General features: G+C 43.4%; 1 protein-coding gene across 1 annotated transcript in view; it reads right to left on the bottom strand.

Moving 5' to 3' along the window:
- The window catches only part of ZZEF1 (zinc finger ZZ-type and EF-hand domain containing 1), a 133,964-nt gene that overhangs the window by 73,008 nt on the left and 36,046 nt on the right, over positions 1-24,910 (bottom strand). The window contains exons 7-18 of the mRNA XM_021671289.2: positions 22,584-22,700; positions 20,286-20,464; positions 17,693-17,791; positions 14,932-15,023; positions 13,937-14,085; positions 9,158-9,269; positions 7,918-8,133; positions 6,729-6,829; positions 6,101-6,270; positions 5,378-5,511; positions 2,016-2,086; positions 974-1,088 (exon numbers count right to left, since the gene is read on the bottom strand). Of these exons, the coding sequence (XP_021526964.2) occupies positions 974-1,088; positions 2,016-2,086; positions 5,378-5,511; positions 6,101-6,270; positions 6,729-6,829; positions 7,918-8,133; positions 9,158-9,269; positions 13,937-14,085; positions 14,932-15,023; positions 17,693-17,791; positions 20,286-20,464; positions 22,584-22,700 (1,555 nt within the window). The remainder of the gene's footprint in view (positions 1-973; positions 1,089-2,015; positions 2,087-5,377; positions 5,512-6,100; positions 6,271-6,728; positions 6,830-7,917; positions 8,134-9,157; positions 9,270-13,936; positions 14,086-14,931; positions 15,024-17,692; positions 17,792-20,285; positions 20,465-22,583; positions 22,701-24,910) is intronic.

Genomic DNA, 24,910 nt, shown 5'->3' with positions numbered 1-24,910 from the left:
AATTTCTTCTTTTTCTTAATTTTTTTTTAGAGACGAGGGTCTCTCTATGTTGCCCAGGCTGGAGTGCAGTGGCTATTCACAGTTGCGATCCCACTACTGATCAGCATGGGAGTTTTGACCCGCTCCGTTTCCAACCTGGGCTGGTTCACCCCTCCTTAGGCAGCCTGGTGGTCCTCCGCTCTCGGGAGGTCACCATATTGATGCTAAACTTAGTGCGGACACCCAACAGGCATGGCGCACTACAGCCCAGAACTCCTGGACTCAGGTGACCCTCCAGCCGCAGCCTCCCCAGTAGCTGGGACTACAGGCACACGCCACCGCGCCCCGCTGAATTTCTTCTTTACAGTCAAAGTAGTTTTCCCGAAAATTCACACCACTAACACACAACTACGTGTTGGGTTCACTTACAATCACTACGAGGGGTACAAGGGGACCTGATACAAATCCACTCCTCTTTTTCCACAGAAAGTGTTACCGTGCACTTCTGTGTTTTTATTGTTTGCTCACTACCAAGAACAGCATGACCTCACTCATTTGCAAGGACTGGCCAGGAAACCTTTTTGACCATTTGTAAGGATCAATAACAAAGTAATTCCAGTACTTTGGGAGGTCAAAGTGGGAGGATTTCTTGATCCCAGGAGTCCAAGACCAGCCTGGGCAACATAGAGAGACTTTGTCTCTACAAATAATTTAAAAACTAGCTGAGCATGGTGCCTGTGGTCCCATCTACTTGGGAGACTGAGGTGGGAGGACTGAGCCTGGGAAGCAGAAGCTGCAGTGAGCTGTGATTGTGCCACTGCACCCGAGCCTGGGTGAGAGAGCAAGACCCTGTCTCAGAAAAAAAAAAAGCAACAGAAAAAAACACAACAAAGTACATTCATACTGCAGAGGCAAAGAGGGGCACAAGAGACTGCCACATCACGTGCTCCCAAAAGCATGAGGCAGGGAAAACAGGGTGGCAGCCATCAGATACCTCTCGAGCGGCAACAGAGAGGAGAGTGTTCGTGACTGCCAGAACTTCACTGATGTTCATGTTGGCCAGGTCGTTCTTCTCAGGTAAAAGCAGAAGGCCGCCTGGATCCTTGTCACTGAAAGGATACAAACTATCATGACACCTGGCTTCAGGAGAAAGATTTCATACTGTCTTACAAGATTCCAAAAAAGAACGCAGAAAGATTTCAACGTCAGTTCCACCGGACGGGAGGAATCTGCGTCAGGAATACAGGCTGTGGAGCCAGCTGGGACTGTGCCTCTGTCTGTCCACATGTCCTCCATTAGCATAGATTCACAAATCCTCCAGTCCCAGAAGAGATCCTGAGGTATAAAGCTGATGAATAAATCACCTTGGCCACCGAAGTGAAATACACCTAATCTCAGGACTGCTAGCTTGAAAGTCCTGGCTAAACGTTCCTTGTGTCTTCAAATGTTCTCACAGGACAGCCCCAGACCCTTTCAGCATCCTTGCTACTGGATTCTGAGCCCTCTAAATCTGGCACCCATACCAGGTAGAGTCTGACTTGCAGGCAGCTGCTCAGGATATTAGCTCCCTTCCTTCAAGAGTCTATGCCCTCTAGTAATGAAGCCTACAGGCCCATTTAGCTTCTCTGGTACTTAAACCATGCAAAAACCTCTAAGTCCTCCCTCCCAGCACACTCCCCTCTGAGAATTATCATTTTGTGCTTCTGCAGCTGGCTTTAATGTAGACACAAATACAGGACTCTAAATTCCTTTGGCTTTAGTTATAGTTGTTAAATATCACTTGGAAACTGAAGTGTTCAAAAAGACCCTCAACGGGCTCGATTTTAAACTGTCTTAAAATGGATGGGAACCGGATCAGGCTGTCAACAAGATTATTATTTTACCACTATTTTGGTCAGTTTTACCACTATTTGGCCCAGCTTTCTAGCTGAGCAGAAGGAAGTACTACTCCGAAAGCACATGGAAGGAAGGGAGAGCTCAAGAAAACAACTTTGCAAAGATTTTGGTTAACTGACGATGAAAAACTATCAACTTACCTAAAATACGTGCACAGTGAACGGAAAGTGAGCTGCAGGGACTGCTTGTGCTCCTGCTCGGTGACATTCTTCTAGAAAACCAGAAACTGTACATTCAGAAAATCTATTCCATGACATTCCAGAGACCTAGAGCAGCAACGAAATATCACCACCTGGCCGAGCGCGGTGGCTCATGCCTGAAATCCCAGTACTTGGAGAGGCCAAAACAGGTGGATCCCGAGGTCAGGAAATCAAGACCATCCTGGCCAGCATGGCAAAAATCCTGTCTCTACTAAAAATATAAAAATCAGCTGGGGGTGGTGACGTGCACCTGTAGGCCCAGCTACTCAGGAGGCTGAGGCAGGAGAATCGCTTGAACTAGAGAGGCAGAGGTTGCAGTGAGCTAAGATCGCGCCTCTGCACTACAGCCTCGGTGACAGAGCAAGACTCCATCTCAAAAAAAAAAAGAAAAAAAAAAGTATTACCAGCCACTGTTCCCAAAAATGAGGAAAGCTAGGGTCAGGAGATTACCTCACAGCACCCAACTAAAACCTGGTCAAGTGCTAAGAGGAAGCCATCTAAACACAAGGTAGCAGGTTCACTTTGTTCACTGCCAAAGTCAACACAAGGTTCAGGTTTCTTGCTTAGGAAAATGACCTCAAAAAGATACATCCCTTTTTTTTTTTTTTTGAGATGGAGTCTTGCTCTGTCACCCAGGCTGGAGTGCAGTGGCATGATCTCGGCTCACTGCAACCTCCACCTCCCAGGTTCTTGCAATTCTCCTGCCTCAGCCTCCCAAGTAGCTGGGACCATGGGCGCATGCCACCACACTAGGCTAATTTTTTGTATTTTAGTAGAGAGGGGATTCACCATGTTGCCTAGGCTGGTCTCGAACTCCTGAGCTCAGGCAATCCGCACGCCTCGGCTTCCCAAAGTGCTGGGATTACAGGTGTGAGCCACCGCGCCTGGCTGACATATGCTTTTTACTATTGGACATGCCATCCCCGGAGTAATAGTATCTCCTGAGGGTATGGTATCAGAAGATATTGAGGAGGTACCTGATGGAGAGAGAATCGCTTAGCACTATATAAAAGGTTGGCAGTGCTATTTAACTTCTCAGCATGAGAAGACACCAATGTCATTCAAAAAGTTGTATGTCCTGTTTCTATTTTCTGTATAGGAAACGTGCTAGGAAAATAATCATTTGCTCAGCTACCAGGTAAATGCTTGCACCAAACAAGCAGGATAGAGACCCACCCACACACCAGTGATGCTGTCAAAGATTATATAACTTACAATGTGAGAAGTGATTCCTCAAGCTGATATGCAAATTTTATATATAACTGGAATATTATACAAACAAATATCCTTCCTCTTCTCTGAAACCTTCCTCAATCTCTTAGCCTCAACATGATTCTCCTCTTGCATATGGAAGCATTTTTCTTTTTGGCAGGTGTCCCCAATTAGACTGCAGCCTTTTGCCATCAGGGACCACATTTTCCGCCTCTTTCGTTCCCCTGCTTATTTATACATCCCGCAGTCTGCATCCCACAGAGCACTTTCCTTATGTTTGCTCACTGGTTGCTGCATTAGAAATGCTTTTTTAAAATGCTGTATCTGGTTTTCTTTGTCAAATTCTTTTAAATAATTCTATTAGTTGCTTGACTACAAAGACATTAAAAAATAATCTATAATCACCTCCAAACAAATAAATATTTGTTTTATTCTTTCCGATTATTATTTTTAACACTTCTTTTCCAACTCCTACAGCACTAGCTAGGCCCTCCAACGCAACATCAAAGAGAAGCAATGACAGTGGGTATCCTTGTCTTAGTCCCCATTTTGAAAGGAATGCTTCCAGTAACCCACCATCCAGTAACACGGCTTACTGTAGGTTCTGGATACATGCCCTCCACTGGATTAAAGGAGTTTCCTTCTATTTTCAGTTTGCTAAAGAAACCATATTGTTTCACTGTTTTAATCATCAGAATTTAATATTATTAATTTTTTTTCTGCATTTAGTGATACGCTTCTTTTCCTCTCTGATTTCATTTACAGATTTTCTACTGCTGAACCATCACTGCCTTTCCAGAGTAAATCCAACTTGGCCATAATTTTGTTTGTATGTTGTTGGATTGGTAAATTAATATTTCATTAGGGTTCTTCTATGTTCATAAGCAAGACTGGTCTGTAATTTTGCTTTCTTGAACACATTTCTCTAATTTATCCCCTTGGTTTACACATGTTCCCTGTATTTTACCATCATGGTAACACGGCAGCCTCTAAAGTTCCTCTACCTAGGTGTTTTTGATGTGGCCTAGGGAGAAAAATTGTTTTGTTTTACATTATCATTAATATTTTTTCATGTATCATATTCATTTTCATATAGAAATACTTCCTTCAGAATTAAAAACCTGGATCTCTGTATAGGATATTGCATTTGGTAACACAGTGCTTATAAATACTAAAAGCGTTTTTCACCCCCAGTACTAAGGTCTGAATAACACGAAGAAGTGATCTAGAAGAGTGACAAGAACCATTTAGTACTAAAACTTCGTGACACTGGCCAGGTGAGTGGCTCACACCTGCAGTCCCAGCACTTTGGGAGGCTAAAGTGGGTGGATCACTCGAGCCTTGGGCTTCAAGACCAGCCTGGCAATATCGCAAAACCCATCTCTACAAAAATACAAAAATTAGCCAGGCAGCACCTGTAGACCCAGCTACTTGGGAGACTGAGGTGGGAGAACTACTTGAGCCTGGGAGGTCAAGAACACAGTAAGCTGTGATGGTATCACTGCATTCCAGCCTGGGCAACAGAGCAAGAACCTATCTCAAAAAAAAAAAAAAAAAGGAACTTGGTATTATTTTTACAGATATATACATTTATGAACAAAATGTCAGGAATTTGCTTTGAACTGATAATGGGCAGGGGGGAAAGGAGGAAAGAGGGGGTGAGGTAAGTTGTAGATAAAACAAGGTTATCCTGAGTTTGTAACTGTTGAAGCTAGGTGACAGGTTTATTTGGGGGACAGGGGCATTCACTATACTATTTAGTTGGCTTTGGTATTTGTTTTGAATTTCCCTATAATAAAAAGTTAAAACGTTAAAAAGAAAGTATGATTGCAGGAAAGTCATAAAGATGAAGGAGACTACATTGTCACTTTGTGAGACATCAGATTATGAAACAGATTGCCAATATCTGTCATCCCACTTTGAGTAGAGTGCCATGTCCTTAGAAATCTGTCCCATACAAAGCTCTGCATATAATATTAATAAACATAATGGAAGCTGCAACAGACAATATATTCAGAGATAACAAAGCCTTACAAATTTCATCCTCACAGACTTCAGAAACTGAATCCAGACTCTTAGTTAATAATTACCATCATGGTGAAGAGATGGTTCCGTCGGGTCTGCCGATTAGGAAAGAAGATGGCAGCCCCATTGAGAAGGGTATTTCTGACTTCTTCTTTTAATATCTCCATGGGCACAGAGTCTCCATCCACCCTGTCTACCACTGATAAAATGAACAACGGAATCAGTTTTCATATATTCCATCTATTTGCACATACAGCTGCTATAACAAGCCTATAAATTCACTACTCTCCATTTTGTACTTAGTAACAGAGCAAAGGAATATTTCTGTACAGGTCAGGCTGTATTAAAAAATTACTATGTTTTGCTTATATTTAACTAAAACAAAGACTGTATGTCGCAGTTTTTATGTCATTACTTCCCCATTCTTTTGAGACATAATTTGGCAAAGCCTTAAATACAACTTCAGATGGCCACGAGTTTCATCCTCAGCTTATCATTATGATCTCTCCCCCTATCAGCCTCATCTCAGTAACTCAGTGGAAGTTAAGGCTCCATATAGTGCGACAGTAATGACTCTCAACATAACACAGCTATAGATCTGAAACCAGGGGAACAGAAGTCAGTTGAGGAAGGAATAGATCCTGAACTCAAACTACTAACTCCAAAGAGCATCAGAGGAAACACTCGTTTTTGGCTCGCATCATCATAGGACACCCTTCTTCTCTATAGCAAGAGGCCCCCAGGCTACCTACACAGGGTTGTATTAAAGAAAAAACCCAAATCCCTACCATCACACAAGTGTGTGTAGAGCTCCTTGGCAGCCTCTACTCCTTTAGGGCTCTGGGTTGGAGACTTTTCCTTCTCAGAAGCAGCCAGTACATCTCCCTGCAGCACGGAGAAGCAGCTCTGGAGGAGCTGCAGAAGCAGGGTTTGGGCAGAGACGCATTCTTCCCTCGGGCTACAGAAAGACAAAAAATATCAGACAGCAAAAGGGCAAGTTGCATTTACTCTCCAAGGCCATACAGCTGTCTATATGTCTCTAGGCATCAGGCATGGTGAAAATAATGCCAACTGAGAGGAAGAAGGGTGGACCAGAAAGAACACTGTACTAGAAGTCTGAAAACAGACCCCACTGATTCTGTCCACTGCAGGGAAGGAGGTTCATGTCTGATCCTGTTTCTTCATCTGTAAAATGAGGACAGTACTGTAATATTTGACCTGCTTACTACTGCCTAAATAGAATATTTTATAGAAATCTGAGGTGTTATTTTCAATAATATCCAAATCTTTCAAATCACAACCATAAACACTGGTAGGAAGTAAAGAAAAAATTTGGAAAAAAAAATCATCCTCTAATAGTAAAACTCAGTGTTTTCAGTTTATACGATTATCACCTTATAACAAATTCTGACTTACTTTTGCTTTAATTTACTGTAAAAATTCCAGAAGATCTGCAAATCAAGACCCGCGAAGTCCAGAAAAGATTTATATTTTAAGCCACTTTCCTTCTGCTGCACCTAAAAAATTATAAAGATCAGAAAAAATAAAATTGAAAAATGCATTTAGAGAAATACTATAATGTCTCATTTACTTCTCATTGTAAAGGGATGAGGTGTCTCTACATGAGTGAGATTTTCGTATTACTGATGCTTATCTTAACTACAAAAAAGTTTGCTAACAACTATTTTTGGTTTGAAACTTGCTATGTGTTATATGTACATATTATATGTATGCATGTTAAGTGTATAAACACACACACACACGCACACGCACACGCACACCCATGAACGCTCCTGACTTCCTAACACAGCACATAAGCCAGTCTTTCCTGGATTATCACTGACCAGGACTTATGACAATACATTGAACCCTTCCCCACATGTGGGCTGAAAGGAATCAATTCTTCTGCAAGCATGCCTGTTATTTCCAGGCATCTCCTAACTTGCTCTTTCCTACTGTGATAGAGGGTCTGAATAACAAAGACAAAAGAAACCTTATATAAATGAGTCACCGGCCTCTGAATGTGCCTGAAGCAGAATGAGGATCAAGAGCGACACTTGTACATTACACGTGAGAGGGCTCCACTCAACTCCTGAGGCTATGGTGATGGCTCTAAGAACCTTCCTTTGGGTGAGTTGTCACTGTGTTTTATTTATTTTTGAAAGTCAGTTTCAAAAAAAGTCAGAAATCAAAAAATCATTTTCGATTTCAAATCCTGACATTATTTTAGTATTTTCAGGAAATAATGAGAATTCACCTAGACTTCAGCCCTAATTCTTCTAGGACTTAAAGAAAATGCAAATCCCATGAACTTGTTTGTTTGTTTCCCCGTGGCAACCACGGCCAGGGATCTTTAGGCTGTGTCTACAGGTCTACTCCGGGAGCAGTCACAGCAGCGGCCACAAGCCACTCAGTCCCTCACTGACCGATGCCAAGGATCCTCAACATCTCACTTCCCTCAGCTTCTGAATGTCCCTGCAGCAGCACAATGCCTATGCGATTGGCTCCAGCAGGGGCAGGTTTTATCAGTGGGTGTTCATGTCTCTTAATACTGTCCTTTGTTTTTCCCTAAAGGAATGCAGTCTAACAACTGAGGAAGCCCTACCAGGTCATGGGCGAGCTGCTGGATAAACTGAAGGGTCTTGAGGAGCAGTGTGGCCCCACAGACACTCTCCTCTGTGTCCTTTCTGCAGTGCGCACAGGTGACGCTCTGTTCTGCTTCTGCTCTTGCAGGCCGGAGGTACCCACTGATGCTCAAGCCTTGCACTCCCAAGCGCTCTGCTGACTCCTGACGGGTACAGAGGAACTTCACCATCAAATACTGGAAAAGACAAGACAGACTTCAAGAGAAGAACTCAGAATCCCTGAATACTGATGAAAGAGGGAAAAAGGCCTTTCTGGGAAGGTCTTCCTATGACTTTCATAATTTATGAGGGAACACTATGCTCAGAACTAGGGACACAAAATTTAAGTCCAGCATTTACAGTAACAGAAAAAAAGACAATATGAATGCTGAATCACATTGGGTTTGGGTCAAGATCACAGTAGGGGAAATAGCATCATTACTCCCTCTTTGAGGCAAAAACAGGAAAAGAGAGTATGAATAAAAGTACGGTTGCTCTGTGGCAATCATTTTGGGAAAAAATCAGATATATGATGAAAACAGTCAGTGGCCTACACCTCAAAGCCCCCAAATGATATATGAACCCCCATGCTAAAAACCCAGGAAAACAGTCCTGTCTACTCAAATCTAAGCCCATTCTCCAAACCCGACTTCCATGCAAACTACCTGCTTCTTGCAGTGAAAGTTCTTTGAAGGGCCTTTCAGAACACACTACTCAACTGCGTAAATATTTACCGGGCACTTACTATTACATGCCCTTAAGAGAGTTCCTAATTCTCCTATTTAAGCCTGAGATTGACATCCAAGGTTTAGGAAAAAAAATAAGTAGTCAAATAATGACTGGTCCTTTCTATGGAAACATATCTCTCTCGAGTTTATGTCTGTGTTCTCACTATTCCCTCAGCCCGAGAGGCCCTCCTCCACACATTGTAGCCTGGCTAGATAACTCAATCGATCTCCAGCATTTGGCATCACACCACCTTTCCTGAGAGGGTTTCGAGTTAAATCTTTTTCCCTTGGGTGCCAACAGCCCTCTGTTTCTCCCTTTTTCATAGCTCGTATCACACTGTTTTACACATCTGTCTCTCCTATAGGGTATGAACTCCCTGAAGGTCGATGAGCCTCTGGGGTTCCTGCATTGGCACAGAGCTGATACACAATCACCACTCAATAAACACAGAACAAAAGGAGGGGAGTGGGCAAACAATTCACTAATGCTTACTTTAGCAACTCTGCATTGTTGCAGCTTGACATCTGCTTCATCCCATTCTTCCTCCAGTTCAAACCAGCCAATAGGATCATCCTCTCCAAGGTCATCAGATGAGCAACCAATCCTGTAAAGACAAGAGTATTCATAAAACATTTTCTTATTTCAAAACTTCTCAAGGGTCTAACAAATACAGTATCATCTAAGTGGCATGTAACTTGTATCTGTAGCCTGTCAACTAACAGTCGAGAGCTGGGTGTGGCACCTGGTACTCTGCGAACACATGAAACGGTAGTATTTCCTTTCCATTGCTCAGTCTCCTTCTCTATGAACTGGGAACTACATCAACCCCAAACCTTAGTTCCCAAATCTGGGAACTAAGGAGAAACTCTGCTTCTCTTGATAACTGGCTCATCTGAAGAATGAGATAGGAAGTCGGGCATCTTGGATGAGACGCTCAGCAGTAAGGTACGATGCAACAGCTGGCATGTGCTTCTGGAAGGTACCAGAAAAGAGGCAGGCTTGTTTTTCTTTCCCTAGCTCTGGCTAACATGTTTATGAACAGCCTGAGGTTTGGGCCACTTGCCATAGCTGATGGGTAGAAGTCTGAGGGCTTTCAGATCCTGGAGGTCCAAAAAACAAAAACCTCAGGCTTCACAGGCCTCACTATTTGTGTCTGTTTCTTAAGAAGTCCTTTCAGAAAAACATTACAGCCTTGAGGCTGAAGAAATACAACTGTATGCCACTTCTTTTTAGAAGCTGGATACTTACATGCTACTCCCTCAGGAATTAAATAAATAAGAAGCGCCAGGCACGATGGCTCATGCCTGTAATCCCAGCACTTTGGGAGGTTGAGGAGGGTGGATCACTTGAGGTCACGAGTTTGAGACCAGCCTGGCTAACATGGTGAACCTCATTTCTACTAAATATACAAAAGGTTAGCTGGGCATGGTGGTGCACACCTGTAATCCTAGCTACTCAGGAGGCCGAGGTGGGGAAATCACTTGAACCCAGGAGGCAGAAGTTGCAGTGAGCCAACATCGTGCCATTGCACTCCAGCCTGGGTGACAAAGCGAGACTACATCTCAAAAAAAATGTAAAAATAAATAAATATACAAATAAGGAGAAAAAGAGCAGTTTTTTCAAATAGCATTCCTAAAACTTACACTATTCAGTCTATGATACAGACACCAAGCTGGCAACACATCAGTATTCTGTATCAGTGAAACCACCAAAAAGAGGAAATTATGGCAAGAAAATTCAGAGTAAGTTCTGTAACAGAGAAGAAAAATGTCCCTTTTTTTTTTTTTTTTTGAGACGGAGTTTCACTCTGTCAGCCAGGCTAGAGTGCAGTGGCACAATCTCGGCTCACCGCAGTCTCCACCTTCAGAGTTCAAGCAATTCTCCTGCCTCAGCCTCCCAAGTAGCTGGGGTTACAGGTGCCTGCTACCACGCCGGGCTAATTTATTTGTATTTTTAGTAGAGACAGGGTTTCACCATGTTGGCAAGGCTGGTTTTGAACTCCTGACCTCAAGTGATCCGCCCGCCTTGGCCTGCCAAAGTGCTGGGATTACAGGTGTGAGCCACTGTGCCTGGCAAAATGTCCCTTCTTCACGTTAAGTCTTTCTTGGCATAAACCTTTCATGATACAGTTAACCCTAATGGGAAATGATATTCTCTTAACCCAAAACTATGTCAATGAGTTTCATCAATAGCACAAGCTTGAAGATTTTTTAATCTACTTTTTGGGAGTGGTCAAGAACATCTTGGAGATATGAGCTGGCAGGATGTCAGAGAACAGAGAGAAGCAATCTTCTTCCCTATACTGCACTGCGTACTAGGCAACATGGAAGAGAGTTGAATACTAGTCCTCTTATGTATGCACAGCACCAAACTGCTGACCGTGGAGCGTGCTGACTGACCGACACCTGACCAGGAACACATGACCAAAAAAAAGGCAAAAAGAAAATGCATGCACATTAACATTCTGATTTCCAAACTAGAGAGGGATTGGGAAATATGTAGGCCAACTAAATCAGGATTTAAGAGTCACTCAGGCTGGAATCAGGAGCTAAAATCATTAAGGGAGTAGTGAATAGCCCTGTATTTAGGTTAAAAAAAATCATCCTGTATAAGATATAAAAGACCTTGCTTAACGGCAGGTTTAGGGCAAACGACCTATTTTAGTCTGTCCCAAGAGTAGGACACGGCTGCTTAAAACCCAGTGTCATCTCTAGCTATTATTTAAAAAGAAAAGCAGCGTTTAAAAATGCATGCACATGTTATGGAAGATTATGTTATGGGAGATTTTAGAGTGAAGGACGTTGCTCCAATTCATTAGAGGGCTGAAATGAAGACCACCAAAGAGAAATTACAAATGTGGATTTCAACTGAAGAAATTCGGATGACTGAAGTGTCTGATATTCGGTGAGTTTTCCACCAAGAGTACTGCAGAGAGGCTAATCAAACCTTTGCCAGGAATGCTGCTAGAGGGACTGCAGCAAAAAGAGCGAATTACTCCTAGATCCTCACGATTTCAAGTGTGGTCCACAGACAGGTAGCATTAGCATCACCAGACAGCCTGTTAGAAATCAAGGTCGCAGGCCCCACTCAGAACTCCTGAATCAGAATCTGCATTTTCACAAATTCCCTGGCTGACATGTATGCACACTGAAGCTCAAGCAGTATGGCAACAGATGCTATTAAAAGGCTTCTATTAACACCAGCAATCCATTACCCCTGACATAACGTAGTGTTAATTACGGGCAGGTTCAGAGTGTCAGCTCCTTGAGTTTTTTGTTGTTGTTTGTTTGTTTTTTCTTGTGTAAGCTCGAGTTTTAACTCACTAGTAGCAATAAGGGAGGCAACCTTCTCCAAGGGGGGCACCAGTGACTCATGCGGCCACATCCGACAGATCCACTTTTAGACTTTATCTTCTGACTTCTGGGTCACATCTGACACCACTGCCCATTCCCTACCTCCTCAAACATTATTTCCCCTTGGCTTCATGAGGACACAGCTTTCCTTCATGAGGCCCTGGCTTTCTCGCTGCTCTTCTGGCTGAGTTTTCCTTGTTGCCCCTTAAAGCCTGGTGTGTCTCATGTTGACCGAAGTTCTCTTCTCTTCCCAGTTCACATACTCTTGCAGAATAACCTCTTCTATTTCTACGTTTTATTTTAATTAATTAATTTATTTATGAGACAGGATCTTACTCTGTCACCAGGCAGGAGTGCAGTGGCATGAAGATAGCTCATTGCAGCCTCAACCTCCAGGGCTCAAGGGATCCTCTCACTTCAGCCTTGCAAGTAGCTGGGATTACAAGCACGTGCTACCACGCCCAGCTAATTTTTATATGTTTTAGAGACAGGGGTCTCACTATGTTGTCCAGGCTAGTCTCAACCCCCTGGGCTCGAAATCCACCTACCTTGGCCTACCAAAATGCTGGGATTACATGCATGAGCCACTGCGCTTGGCCTATTTTCTACATTTCAAATTATCGTTAAAATGTCTCTTGTCTGTACCTCTCATCAGCACAAACTTCTCTTCCAGGATCCTGACCTGTTGGCTACTGAACACCTCAAAGGTTTCTCAGAACTTCAAATTCATCAGAACGAAATCTGAGCTCATCATCTTCCCCACAGTCGTGTTTTTCCCCAGCATAAGAAAGGCACTACCAGTTTCCCCACCTGCTAAAGCCAGAAGGCAGGACTCGCTGCCGATGATGCTTTTTTCCCTCTCCTGCTCTACGTTCAGTCAGTCACCAGGTCCTGCCGCTTTTCCCTTCTAGTGGTCTCCTGGTCCGCATCTCTCCACTGCTGCTGCTGCTCTAGCAGAGGCCACCCACACCTCTGGCTTCCTAGGCAGTGAGTGACAACCTCCTCCCAGCCCAGCTGCCTCCAGACTTGCTCTCCTCCAGTCCATACCACACACTACGTGATCCTGAGTGTGCTGCTACAGCACGCATTTGAGCTCCTCGCTTTTCTGGAAATGCCTCAGCACGTCCCTCACACGATGCTTTAAGGATAAAGTCTAAACCCTGAAACAGAGACAAAAGCCCTTAATACCTTGCCCCTTCCCAGCCTTCCAGCTGCATTTCTCACCACCCTCCACCTCCGAGTATTCTCAGCAACGCGGGACCTGCCAGTTCCTTGAATGTGCCATGCTTCACCTCTGGGCCCATGTAGCTGCCCTCTCTGCTTAGAACATTCTCCTTCTGCCTCTTCCAGTGGCCGATCAACTCCAACTCATCCATCATAAACAGCATAACACCACTTGCTCCAGAAAGCTGTCTCTGATCAGGGGAGCTGCTCTGCCCTTTCTACCCTACAGAGCGTTCACAACATTGTTGAGACTGTAAGTTTTCCTATCTGTCTTCTGAGCTCAACAGTAAGCTATATAAAGCAAGAACTGTGTCAATTTCCTCATTACAGTATCTTGAGCATCTAGCATCAGGCCTGGCATACAGTAGGTACTTAATGAATATTTTGTTAAAAGCAGGAATGGAGAAGGGGAGCTGGGGCAATGGCTGAAGATCGCAGGCTGTCTACAATTCAGGCATGGATCATTACCCAGCCACTGTGAAGATGTGTGCCCTGGTCACAAAAGGGACTGAGTAACAGGCTATGAACAAGTTAACACACACATCTTCATATATGCTACTAGAAAGCAATGAATGCTCACGGCCACTGAGATGGATCAGTGGCACTTTTTCTATGAAGACAAGAAAGCATAGTTCACCAATAAGAGCATGAATACATTCTGATTAACTACAAAGATTTCTGTTCTGCTTCTTACCTGCTTTTTATGAACTGCCTAAGCTCCTGAAGCTTCCATTTGTCATATTTTGCAAACCTTTTGAAGTGTTCTTCTGCATAAAATTTATCAGAAGATGAGTTATAGGCAAATACCAACCCACACTGGGCACCAATGCCACCACGTCGAACCTGGAAACAGAGATTAGGATGAAGTCTATCAAAGGGGTAAAAGCTCTGGGGCCGTTTTGTTTCCAGCATGGTTAAATTCAAACGGGTTAAAGCAAAACCAAAATCAGACCAATGAGGAATACTTCATATATTAAGCCATGAAAAAATCAAAAAGCTGTTTCCCAAGAAATGCTCCTTAACTTTCTCAATCCTCATATTCTCACCATTTCAAAGGTTTACCAGCTATCCATCTTTGTGTCCCTGCCCACTGCTACAGGCCTGACAAAGAGTCAAGAATCATTAAATGTTCAATGAGAAACCAATGACATGGGCAGCTGTAGATCTGACTTGACTTAAAAAAAAAAAAAAAAAAAGGCGCTGGGCGTGGTGGCTCATGCCTGTAATCCCAGCACTTTGGGAGGCCGAGGTGGGTGGATCACTTGAGGTCAGGAGTTCGAGACCAGCCTGGCCAACATGGTGAAACCCCACCTTTAAAAACAAAAAGAAAATTAAAAAAAATTTTTAAAAAGGCAAACACCAATGACATTGCCTTCTGAAATGTAATACTATTATTTAAAAAGGTAACATTCAATAATAACTTAGTTGTACAAGTAAAAATAACTAAAAGAGTGTAACTGGATTGTTTATAACACAAAGACTAAATAGCTGAGGGAATGGGTAGCTCATCCCCATTCTCCACGATTATTTCACATTACATGCCTGTATCAAAACATCTCACGCACCCCACAAATATATACACCTACTAATACCCACAAAAATTAAAAACAAAACAAAGAATGAAACAAAACAAATTAAAAACAATACAAAAGAAGGAACATTGCTTAAAGAAGGTAGCACGAGAATTACCATAATTCTTATCTGTGTAACTTGGAAGGCAGATTCAGTTCCTGTAGAAAAAATAGTGCTTGCTCTGGTTTTTCCAGTCTCTGTAAGAAAACCTGAAAAAAGGAAAAACTCTAGGTAACTATCTAATTTTTATAGCCCTAAGAAGTAAGATCAACAAAAACAAACCATATCCTTTGAGGAGGGGGTAACTGGTCTATCTGATACCTTCATGAAAATTAGAGAAAAACTTCCTCTTTGGACAGAGGCAACCCCAATGATAAACGCTTAGGTAAGCAGAAAACTGGCCAGGTATTACTTCCTCAGGGCACAATCTCCTGCACCTCACAGGTAGCCCTGCTCTGAGGTAACAATAAGAAAATAAATGTTTATAAAGCAAGCCAAAGAGACAAAAGACGGGACAATCAATCATCTTCCTGAGCCACACCCATAACCATGGCTGACTGGGCTGATGAAGCCTAATGGCTTAGAGCCTAAGAAAGGGATTAGTTAGCTTCTACAACACTTTGTCAGGAAAGTTTATGAAAGGCTTTGAAATGGACAAAAGAAAAGGATCACTGGGTGTCCTGCCCAGTCACACTCTTTGGGTCATCTCTACCTTTTGTGGTCTCTAAGCTACTGCACCATTCTGTAAGTTTTTGTAAGTTGTAGAACACTGGTAGTGATGCACATGATTCCTGTCCACAGAAATAAACACTGGTCTGTGGAAATGTTGCTGATCGTTTCCTATGGATACTGACCAATATCATATCTATTTGTAGATTCATTTTAGCATCCCTATTAGTCTATATATATTTCATGAATTCTCCTTACAACTGTTTGCAACATCTTACTGGTTCCCTCTAATGAGGGAACAAACAAAACAAAAATTAATGAGCTAAATAAAAAGTCTGGGCCAGGCACGGTGGCTCGTGCCTGTAATCCTAGCACTTTGGGAGGCTGAGGCCGGTGGATCACTTGAGCCTGGGAGTTCAAAACCAGCCTGGGCAGCATGGTGAGACCTCATTTCTAACAACAACAACAACAAAAAAAAAATCAAGCCGGGTGTGGTGGCTCACGCCTGTAATTTCAGCACTTTGGGAAGCAGAGGCCAGTGGATCACTTGAGGTCAGGAGTTCGAGACCAACCTGGCTAATATGGTTACAGAAAACAGGTGTGTGCCACCTGTTTTTAGTAGAGATTTCTACTAAAAACACAAAATTCGCTGGGTGTGGTGGCACACACCTTTAATCCCAGCTACTCAGGAGGATGAGACAGGAGAATCGCTTGAACCCTGGAGGCGGAGGTTGCAGTGAGCCAAGATCGCACCATTGATCTCTGGCCAGGCTGGGCTGCAGAGTTAGACTCTGTCTCAGAAAAAAAAAAAAAGTCAGCCAGGCATGGTAGTGCACACCTGCAATCCTAGCTACTCGGGATGCCAAGATGGGAGAATCACTTGAGCCTGGGAGGTGAAGGTTGCAGTGAGCTATCATCACACCACTACACTCCAGCCTGGGCGCTAACACTACCTCCTCCCAGCCCCACCCACTTTGGATGGCAGATGCATCACAGCCGGCCATGGCCTTCAGTGTGTCTGGAGACGGATGCAGTGAAGAAAACGTTTCTGCAGAGGCTGAGCTGCTCAGGGAAGACCGTATGGAAACAATCCTGTTTAAGCATCTACGGCTGAAGAGGAGCACCAAGGAGAGGAGGTACAGCTGGGAAAAGCATGTTCTCCCAGGGTCTGGACTCCACGAGTGCTGAGAATGGATACAGGAAACAGGACAGAGAAGAGGCAACCACTGAGAATATGTGAGGACCCGGTGCTGGGAGGAAAGCTGAAGAGAACCAGTCACAAAGCAGCAAGGCCGGTCCCTTCAATGTCTCATCACTGCTAGAACATTCTACCTCCTCTAGCGAATCAGCAAGATTCAAAGCAGTCCAGTGAGAAGAAAAGGGACACAGCAGGACAATAACGAGGTGGCCAACAAGATGAATGAGAAAGAGACTCACAGACACCCCCAAGATAACAGAGCCTCCAGCAAAGTTGAAAAGCACATCAGCAATTATTATGTGGACATTAGGCTTCCTCCAGACACTCAAATACAGATCAGCTGTATCTGGTAATACCCTTCTTTGTTTTGTTCTTTTGAAACAGAGTCTCACTCTGTCACCCAGGCTGGAGGGCAGGGGTGCAATCTCAGCTCACTGCAACCTCCACCTCCTGGGTTCAAGCTATTCTCATGCCTCAGCCTCCCAAGCAGCTGGGATTACAGGTGCCCTGCCACCACAACCGGCTAACTTTTGTAGTTTTTTATTGGAGATGGGGTTTCACCATGTTGGCCAGGCTGGTCTTAAACTCCTAAATGCTGGGATTACAGGCATGAGCCACCACGCCCAGCCTGGAGACACCCTTCTTAAACGATGTTTTCGGTAGTAGAGTGCTACTGATCCGCTGAGTTTCCTACTACCTGAAGATAACACAATGGAAAGACAACTGGAACTGAAAAAAAATGATTAAAAAAACAACAGTAACTTTTTATATTCCAAGAGAAAGAATCCTTGCTTTTCAAAACTTCAGGCTCTCAAATACTTCTAAGTTGTTATAGGTCATTGACACCTAGGCAGATTACAACTAAACCACACAAGCTGTTCCAGAACCACCGCCAACTGAAAAACAACCTAAAGTTGAAGACTGTACACCTCGAACAGTTCAAAGCCCAGTGTGCTTTCACACAGTTGACTACTGTCTACCGAGCACACTCAAAACAGACCCCCCACTCACCATCCCGAGTCCACGGTTCAACAAGGAGGTTTTCAGGTCCAGACTTCTCTTCTTTTCCTTTGACATCACATGCCTGAAGAGTCAACTGGAGAGGTTTACCTGACCGAAGAAAAGAAAGAGCGAGCCTTAAGCAAACACGTGAAGAACTGAAAACTAACAGGCCTATCTGTGGAAATAGTCCTGTGGCTACCAGGACTGCTAACTAAAAATCTCCCTGTGTAAAAGCATATTAGACAAAAGCTGACATCCTCCCTCTGTGCTTTCCTGAAAGAGACAAAGTACAGCTTATGTCCCTGAGTGATTCCAAGGACAGCTTTCTAAAACAGCCATTGTTCTGAAAAAAGGACATCACCAGATATAGGTTGATAACACAGATTAAACACATTGGGGCGGGGGCTGATTCCTAAAATACTGTTTTGGAGTCAATAATTAACTTTATTGCAATTGCATTTAAATATATATATCTATTTAGATCTTGTTTATTTAAATCATCTCTTCAAGCAAAATTTCTATTTCAAGAATTAGAAAAAACTTTTTCAGAACACTTGGCTTTGGCAAAAAAATATACATATATTTTTATATATATAAATCATTTTTTGCTATGATGATGTGAAAATGTTTTCCTTTTGTTTTAGTAATATAATCAATACCCGTTCACCTCTGATATGACCTAGAACTAGAACATGACCCCTAAGCATACCTTCCTATCCACTGCTCCTTGCCTGAAATGTTTTCCTTTTGTTTTAGTAATATAATCAGTACCCGTTCACCTCTGATATGACCTAGAACTAGAACATGACCCCTAAGCATACCTTCCTATCCACTGCTCCTTGCCTGAAATGTTTTCCTTTTGTTTTAGTAATATAATCAATACCCGTTCACCTCTGATATGACCTAGAACTAGAACATGACCCCTAAGCATACCTTCCTATCCACTGCTCCTTGCCTGAAATGTTTTCCTTTTGTTTTAGTAATATAATCAATACCCGTTCACCTCTGATATGACCTAGAACTAGAACATGACCCCTAAGCATACCTTCCTATCCACTGCTCCTTGCCTGAACAACCATTCATCTGAATTCTATTCAGCTTCCAGACACTACCTGTTATCCCTCCCACCAGTCCCCACCACCCAAAAAAAAAGACCTTTCAACATTTAGGGGAGAAACTAGATTTACAGGACATTAATTGTCTAACTTTAAAATTTAAAGAGGCAAAAGAAAAAAAAATTAAACAGGCTGGGCATTGTGGCTCATGCCTGTAATTCCAGCATTTTGGGAGGCTGAGGTGGGAGAACTGCTTGAGTCCAGGAGTTTGAGACCACCCTGGCCAACACATGGAGAGCTCATTTCCACAAAATTTTTTTTTTAATTAGCTAGGCATGGTGGCACATGCCTATAGTCCCAGCTACTCAGGGGGCCGAGGCGAGAGGATCACTTGAACCTGGAAGGTGGAGGTTGCGGTGGGCTGAGATTATGCCACTGCACTCCAACCTGGGTGACAGAGTGGGATCCTGTCTCAAACAAACAAACAAAAATAAAAATTAAAAAAATAAGTTATTAAGTCATTCATATGAAGACAATGGTACAAACGTCATGGCAGAGGCCAAGTGTGGTGGCTCACACTTGTAGTACCAGCATTTTAAGAGGTCAAGGTGGGAGGACTGCTTCAGCCTAGGAGTTCAAGACCAGCCTGGGCAACACAGTGAGACCCCATCTCTACAAAAAAATGTTAAAAATTAACCAGCTATGGTGGCATGCACCTGGAGTCCCAAATACTTGGGAGAGTGGTGCAGGAGAATCACTTGAACCTGGGAAGTCAAGGTTGCAGTGAGCCGTGATCATGCCACTGCACTCCAGTCTGTGCAACAGTACAAGACTCTCTCAAAAAAAAAAAAAAGGTAGAAATATCACAGTAATATTGTGCAAAGATGAGACCTAATACCATACATTGTGGAGTCTAGGAAGGTTGCGCTCGCAGGAAGAAGTGTTGCACTACAGTCCTCTGGGAGTAAACTTATGGGCTCCTGTGTTGAGGAGGATTACAAGGCCCCATTCTGGCTTGGTAGAAAAGTGCTCATATGAATTACTGCTAGGCCCAGGAGGGGAAAGCAGTGGCAGACGTGTGTGCAAATCCTTCGGAGCAGCTATGATGGGAATGCAGAGGGATGCATCTAAGACAAAGATCCCTTTGCACCATAGCACGGCTACCTTCCTCCCAGTGACAGATAAGAACTACTCCAACCCTGCTGGCCTACACAATGAGATACTGTGGTACTTCACCAAAGATGGCTGTGTTCAAATGGCCACCACACCTGAATAATTTTGCAAGCAGATGGTGGAGTACAGCCCTGTGGACACTCAAGCGCCGTCTTCTGGTGATACTGTCATAACATAAATGAACCAAAATCCCCCTTCTCCCTGCCAATCCTAGTAAGGTCCAGTACTCAGAGAATATGTTCATCCAGGAATCATGGTATAACTACAACAACCCAAAGAGATGAGAAGATACCAGGAGGTCACATGGTGAAGAACGGCTTTATGACGTGTCCACTGTTGGCACTTCCGTTACCCCCATGTTTTACCATATTTACCGTATTTGAGGAGCAGGTTCTGTCTAACTGATGCCATGGACAAGAGGAGGGATGAGGCATCGTACTGTGTGTCCAGATGGTCAGTGACGGTGCACAGAGAGCTCATCACTTTGGCAACACTTCCTCTTGCCAGTGCAAAAGCCAGAAGAGTCAGTTCTACCTCTGGGGTAGAACAGCAGCTATAAAGAAAGAGCAACAACATTTCACTTCTTAACAACATGAAAAAATCCAGGTAGCTCAAACCCCATGTAAAAAGTGATCACAAGTAACATTAACCTGCCATATGCCTTCTACAGGTTTATCAGAAATATTTTTCAAAATCCTTAAGATAACCTAAGGAAAAATTAAATCAATCCAGAGAACCAGGGAGTGAAAGCCTTACTTCTGTAACTTTTAATCTTTAAATATTACATAATCCTAATAAGCCAAAAATAAATGAGCTACTGTAATAAGCCTCTGCTGTTAAGAAGCCGTGGGTAATGAGTTCATTTGGCCAGAGAGCTGAGGGTTTATGCTTGAAGCACCAAAAATTTATTTTAGATCTACTCTGAATCACACTTCTATGCCTTTCATTTCAACACATCACACTGAAACGTTAAAAATTGTCTAGATGGCTCAAGGACTGGTTTGTTGTCTAATGCAGTAATGTCCTCAGGGCTCACTGAGGTAGAAGTGTCCCCACACAAACTGGTCCCTACTATCAAGCTATCCAGGCACCCTTTCCCACTTCTATAGGTAACCAGGCTCCCTGGACCTGTGTGTGAAGGTCAGCAGGTTCTGAGTGAGGACCACAGGCTAGACAGCAGTGAACTGGGAGACTATGCCACTTGGACTTTGAGACATCTGTCAGAATCACAGGACTACTCCCCCTGGGCCCTGCAACACTGCCCCCGGTCCCAATTCTTCAGGTCAGGTCATATTGCTAAATAACAGACTTTGGATGAGCGAACTATTATGCCACTTTCTCTTTAGCTGCTAAAAAGCAACCATTTTTAGTGGTGGGTTTTAAAAGATTAACATATATATATATTTGTTGTTAGAAAAACTCAGCAAAATGAAATTCCTGTTTATTGTTGAACAATATTGTTTCACACACACATCAAACAGGCCAAAAAAAATAAATAAACAGCAACTTCATAGACAAAAAGGAAAAGAAATTTTCATCTTTGGCCTTTTCAACCATCTCATCCAAACCAACTACAGTATAGCTAAGTACATACACAAAAAAGATACTGGAATGCTCAGAATACGATTGTTTTTCTGTTGTCGTTTTCGCATTTCTTTACAAGGTTTTTTTCTCTTGAGATTATAATGAAATGGTCAAACCACAAGTAAAGTCAGAAGTAGGACACAGAACGCTCCGAAGGCTGGTTTGGTCATCTGAGATCATTAAAAATGGCTGACCCTAACAATATGTACAAAAGCGTAAAATGTAAATAAAAAATACAAACAAATTTCCTTTTTCAAGTACTTTTAAGAAAAAAAGCAGGGCCTTGGAAGTTTTGGTTCTTTCTTCCTCCCCTGTTGCAAATTCTCATGATTTGGGTTGGGTAGCGGAGAGCGTGTCGGGTCATCTGCGGGCGACGCTGCCCGCGGTGGGCGGGCCTCGCTACTTGAAGGTGACCACATTTAGATTCTGAGATGGGAAGTCAGGGTGAATAGGTCACGGCAGCTTTTTTTTTAATTTATTTTAAGTTTTCCTTTTTTGCTGTCTAGTCATCCTTGTCGGTCTTCTGCTTCTTGGTATCCACATCGTCATCCTCATCATCTGTAGCTGCCCGCTTGCTCGTAGCACACTCAGCCCCCCATCTTCATCTCCATCCTCCTCCTCCTCACCATCACCTTCTTCCTCCTCCTCCTCTTCCTCCCCACCTTCTTCTTCATCTACCTCATTGTCAGCCTCCTGCTCCCCATTTTCCTTATTAGCATTCCCGTTAGCAGGGACATCTCTTCCATTTTCCACCTCTTCCACAACTTCCTTCTTCTCCTTCAAGTCCTTGATGGTGATTTTGGAGCTGGTGTCTACGGCTGCGTCTGACATGGTGGGGCACGCTGGTGAGCCAATGCACGGGATTAAAAAGAAGGCGAGAGTCAGGGACTCTGGCGATAAAGCTGCCAGAGTCCGTGGCGGCGAAGGAGGCGCCTGGCTGAGACGGCTGCGGTGAGCAAGGAGCCGGATGAGGAACAATGCAATGATGGCTTTTCAGAGCAGCCAGTCAACATTATTTTTTAAAGACTTAACAAGCATATATGCCCTCCATTCCTCACAGAGTTTACCCTCATCAACCTTGATTTTACCTAGTAATCCTTATGAGGAAACTGTCCACTTCTTCCAGCACATTAGGTGACAGGAAAGTTGAGAAATCTGTAGATCCTGGTGAGAGAGAAAGTGGAGGCATGTGCTGCAGTGCCTTCCTAGAAGAGCAAAATGTAAAATCAGACAAAACCAGAATAACAGACAGAAAATAAGCAGTTACAAGCTTGTTTTGACTAATCCCTTATAAACAGACAGTGTTCCCAAAGAGAAGCTGGCATACAATATAAACTAGGCCTCCTTTTTCATTTGAGACAGCGTCTTGCTCTGTTGCCCAGGCTGAAGTGCAATGGCGCGACCTCGGCTCACCGCAACCTCCGCCTCCTGGGTTCAAGCAATTCTCTGCCTCAGCCTCCCAAGTAGCTGGGATTACAGGCGCTCACCACCATGCCCAGCTAATTATTTTGTATTTTTAGTAGAGATAGGGTTTCACCATCTTGGCCAGGCTGATCTTAAACTCCTAACCTCGTGATCCACCCGCCTCAGCCTCCCAAAGTGGTGGGTTTACAGGCATGAGCCACCGCACCCAGCCTAAAGTAGCCCTTTTTACCCAGAGTCACAGTGCTAAGTAGTCTAATAGGGTTTTGTCTTTCTCTTTCTCTCTCTCTCTATAGCCTCTCTCTCTTTATCTATCTATCTATCTATCTATCTATCTATCTATCTATCTATCTGTTTTTCTTTCTTTTAGGAGTTCTGCTTCCCTCTGTTGAATAAAGCTTATTCAACTCTCTGGAATCCAGCTTTCATGTTAAGTATTGTTAAAAAAAAACTGACCCAAGAGGCAGAGCAACTTGTGGATCAGTAGGATATTTATTTTATAATTTGTTTAGCAGCAATAGGGAAAAAAAAGAAAAGAAAATTTTCTACCTGCAATCTTAAGATCTATGGGATCTACGGTATCTAAAGATGCGTCATGAATTTCATTTTCTCCTGAACAGATCAGCATGCCACCGTCTCCACTCCCGCATGCTTCTTGGCCTTTCCGCCTTAACGTATGTTTCAATGTTTCTCTTTTCCTGTCTTTGCTTACGTGTTTATCTTTCTGAATCCCCCAACAGCTTTATCTCCTCTAGATTAGCAGTCATCAAACATTTATGCAACACATGATTTCTGAGTCCTACTGTGTGCTAGCAACTGTGCTAGGTAAGTGAGTGTGCCATGAAAATTTCAAGGTATTCTGTGAATGTATCAAAATAAGTCAAAATTCTACAACTGACAGTTGCTTCATGATAATGGTAATGAAAATCCCTGAAACAATTTCATTTCTACATTTTAAAATAGAGACAATACAGCAAAACTAACACAGCGTCAGCTCGCACTCTGCCCTAGTTTCTGTTCCTGTCTACACAATGAGTCATTTTTGGGTTGCACAAACACGGCAGCTACATGTAGATGCAGCTGATCCGTGAGGTCTAATGCACACAAGTAGCATGCAATCATTTCCTGAATTTATTGCCCCTGACACAGGCAAACACTTCTGTCTCAAAATATTTTTCCTTACCTATTTTTCCTCATTGATATTTTTTCCAATAAATCTTTAATTTTAAAACAGATTTAGATCACTGATCTTAAAAAGGCAGGAGTGCATGAAAATATCATTGCAGATAACCTAGTAAAACTGATCAGGGTCATAAACTTTAAAATATGTCCATTCTTCCAGCCGGGCATGGTGGCTCACACCTGTAATCTCAGCACTTTGGGAGGCCGAGGTGGGCAGGTCACGAGGTCAGGAGTTCGAGACCAGCCTGGCCAATATGGGAAAACCCCATCTCTACCAAAAATACAAAGTTAGCCGGTGTGGTGGCATGCACCTGTAGTCCCAGCTACTTGGGAGGCTGAGGCAGAAGAATCACTTGAACCCAGGAGGTGGAGGTTGCAGTGAGCCAAGATCACTCCATTGAACTTCAGCCTGGGTGACAGAGTGAGACTCTGTCTCAAAAAAAAAAAAAAAAAAGTGTCCATTCTTGAACCACTTGGCACATCTTCCAAAAAATAATATAGAAACCTCTCCCTTTTCCTGAAAATCCAATCCATAAGATGGGGCTGTGCAGCACAGGCATTTGTATGTGTTGGGGAGAAAGGGGAGGAGTCGTGGTGGCCTACAGTGAAGTTTCAGAGGCTGAGCCAGGTGAGAAAGGTATCTTCACAAAGGTAGGGCCTGGCATGCAATGCAGGCACCAAGTGGGGCAAGAAGGGTGGCCTGGCACAGGGTACAGTACTCAGGGAAGATAAGAAGGGTATCTGTGCAAGGGTGGCCACAGCAGTAGCCCTGCAAAAGATGCTGGAGCAGGAATGGGACAGGGAGGGTATC

Source organism: Aotus nancymaae, unplaced genomic scaffold (assembly GCF_030222135.1).
Source record: "Aotus nancymaae isolate 86718 unplaced genomic scaffold, 86718_ANA_hifiasm-v0.15.2.pri h1tg000018l, whole genome shotgun sequence".
In the NCBI taxonomy this organism is placed as follows: domain Eukaryota; kingdom Metazoa; phylum Chordata; class Mammalia; order Primates; family Aotidae; genus Aotus; species Aotus nancymaae.
This window is presented reverse-complemented; position numbering and strand designations above follow the sequence as displayed.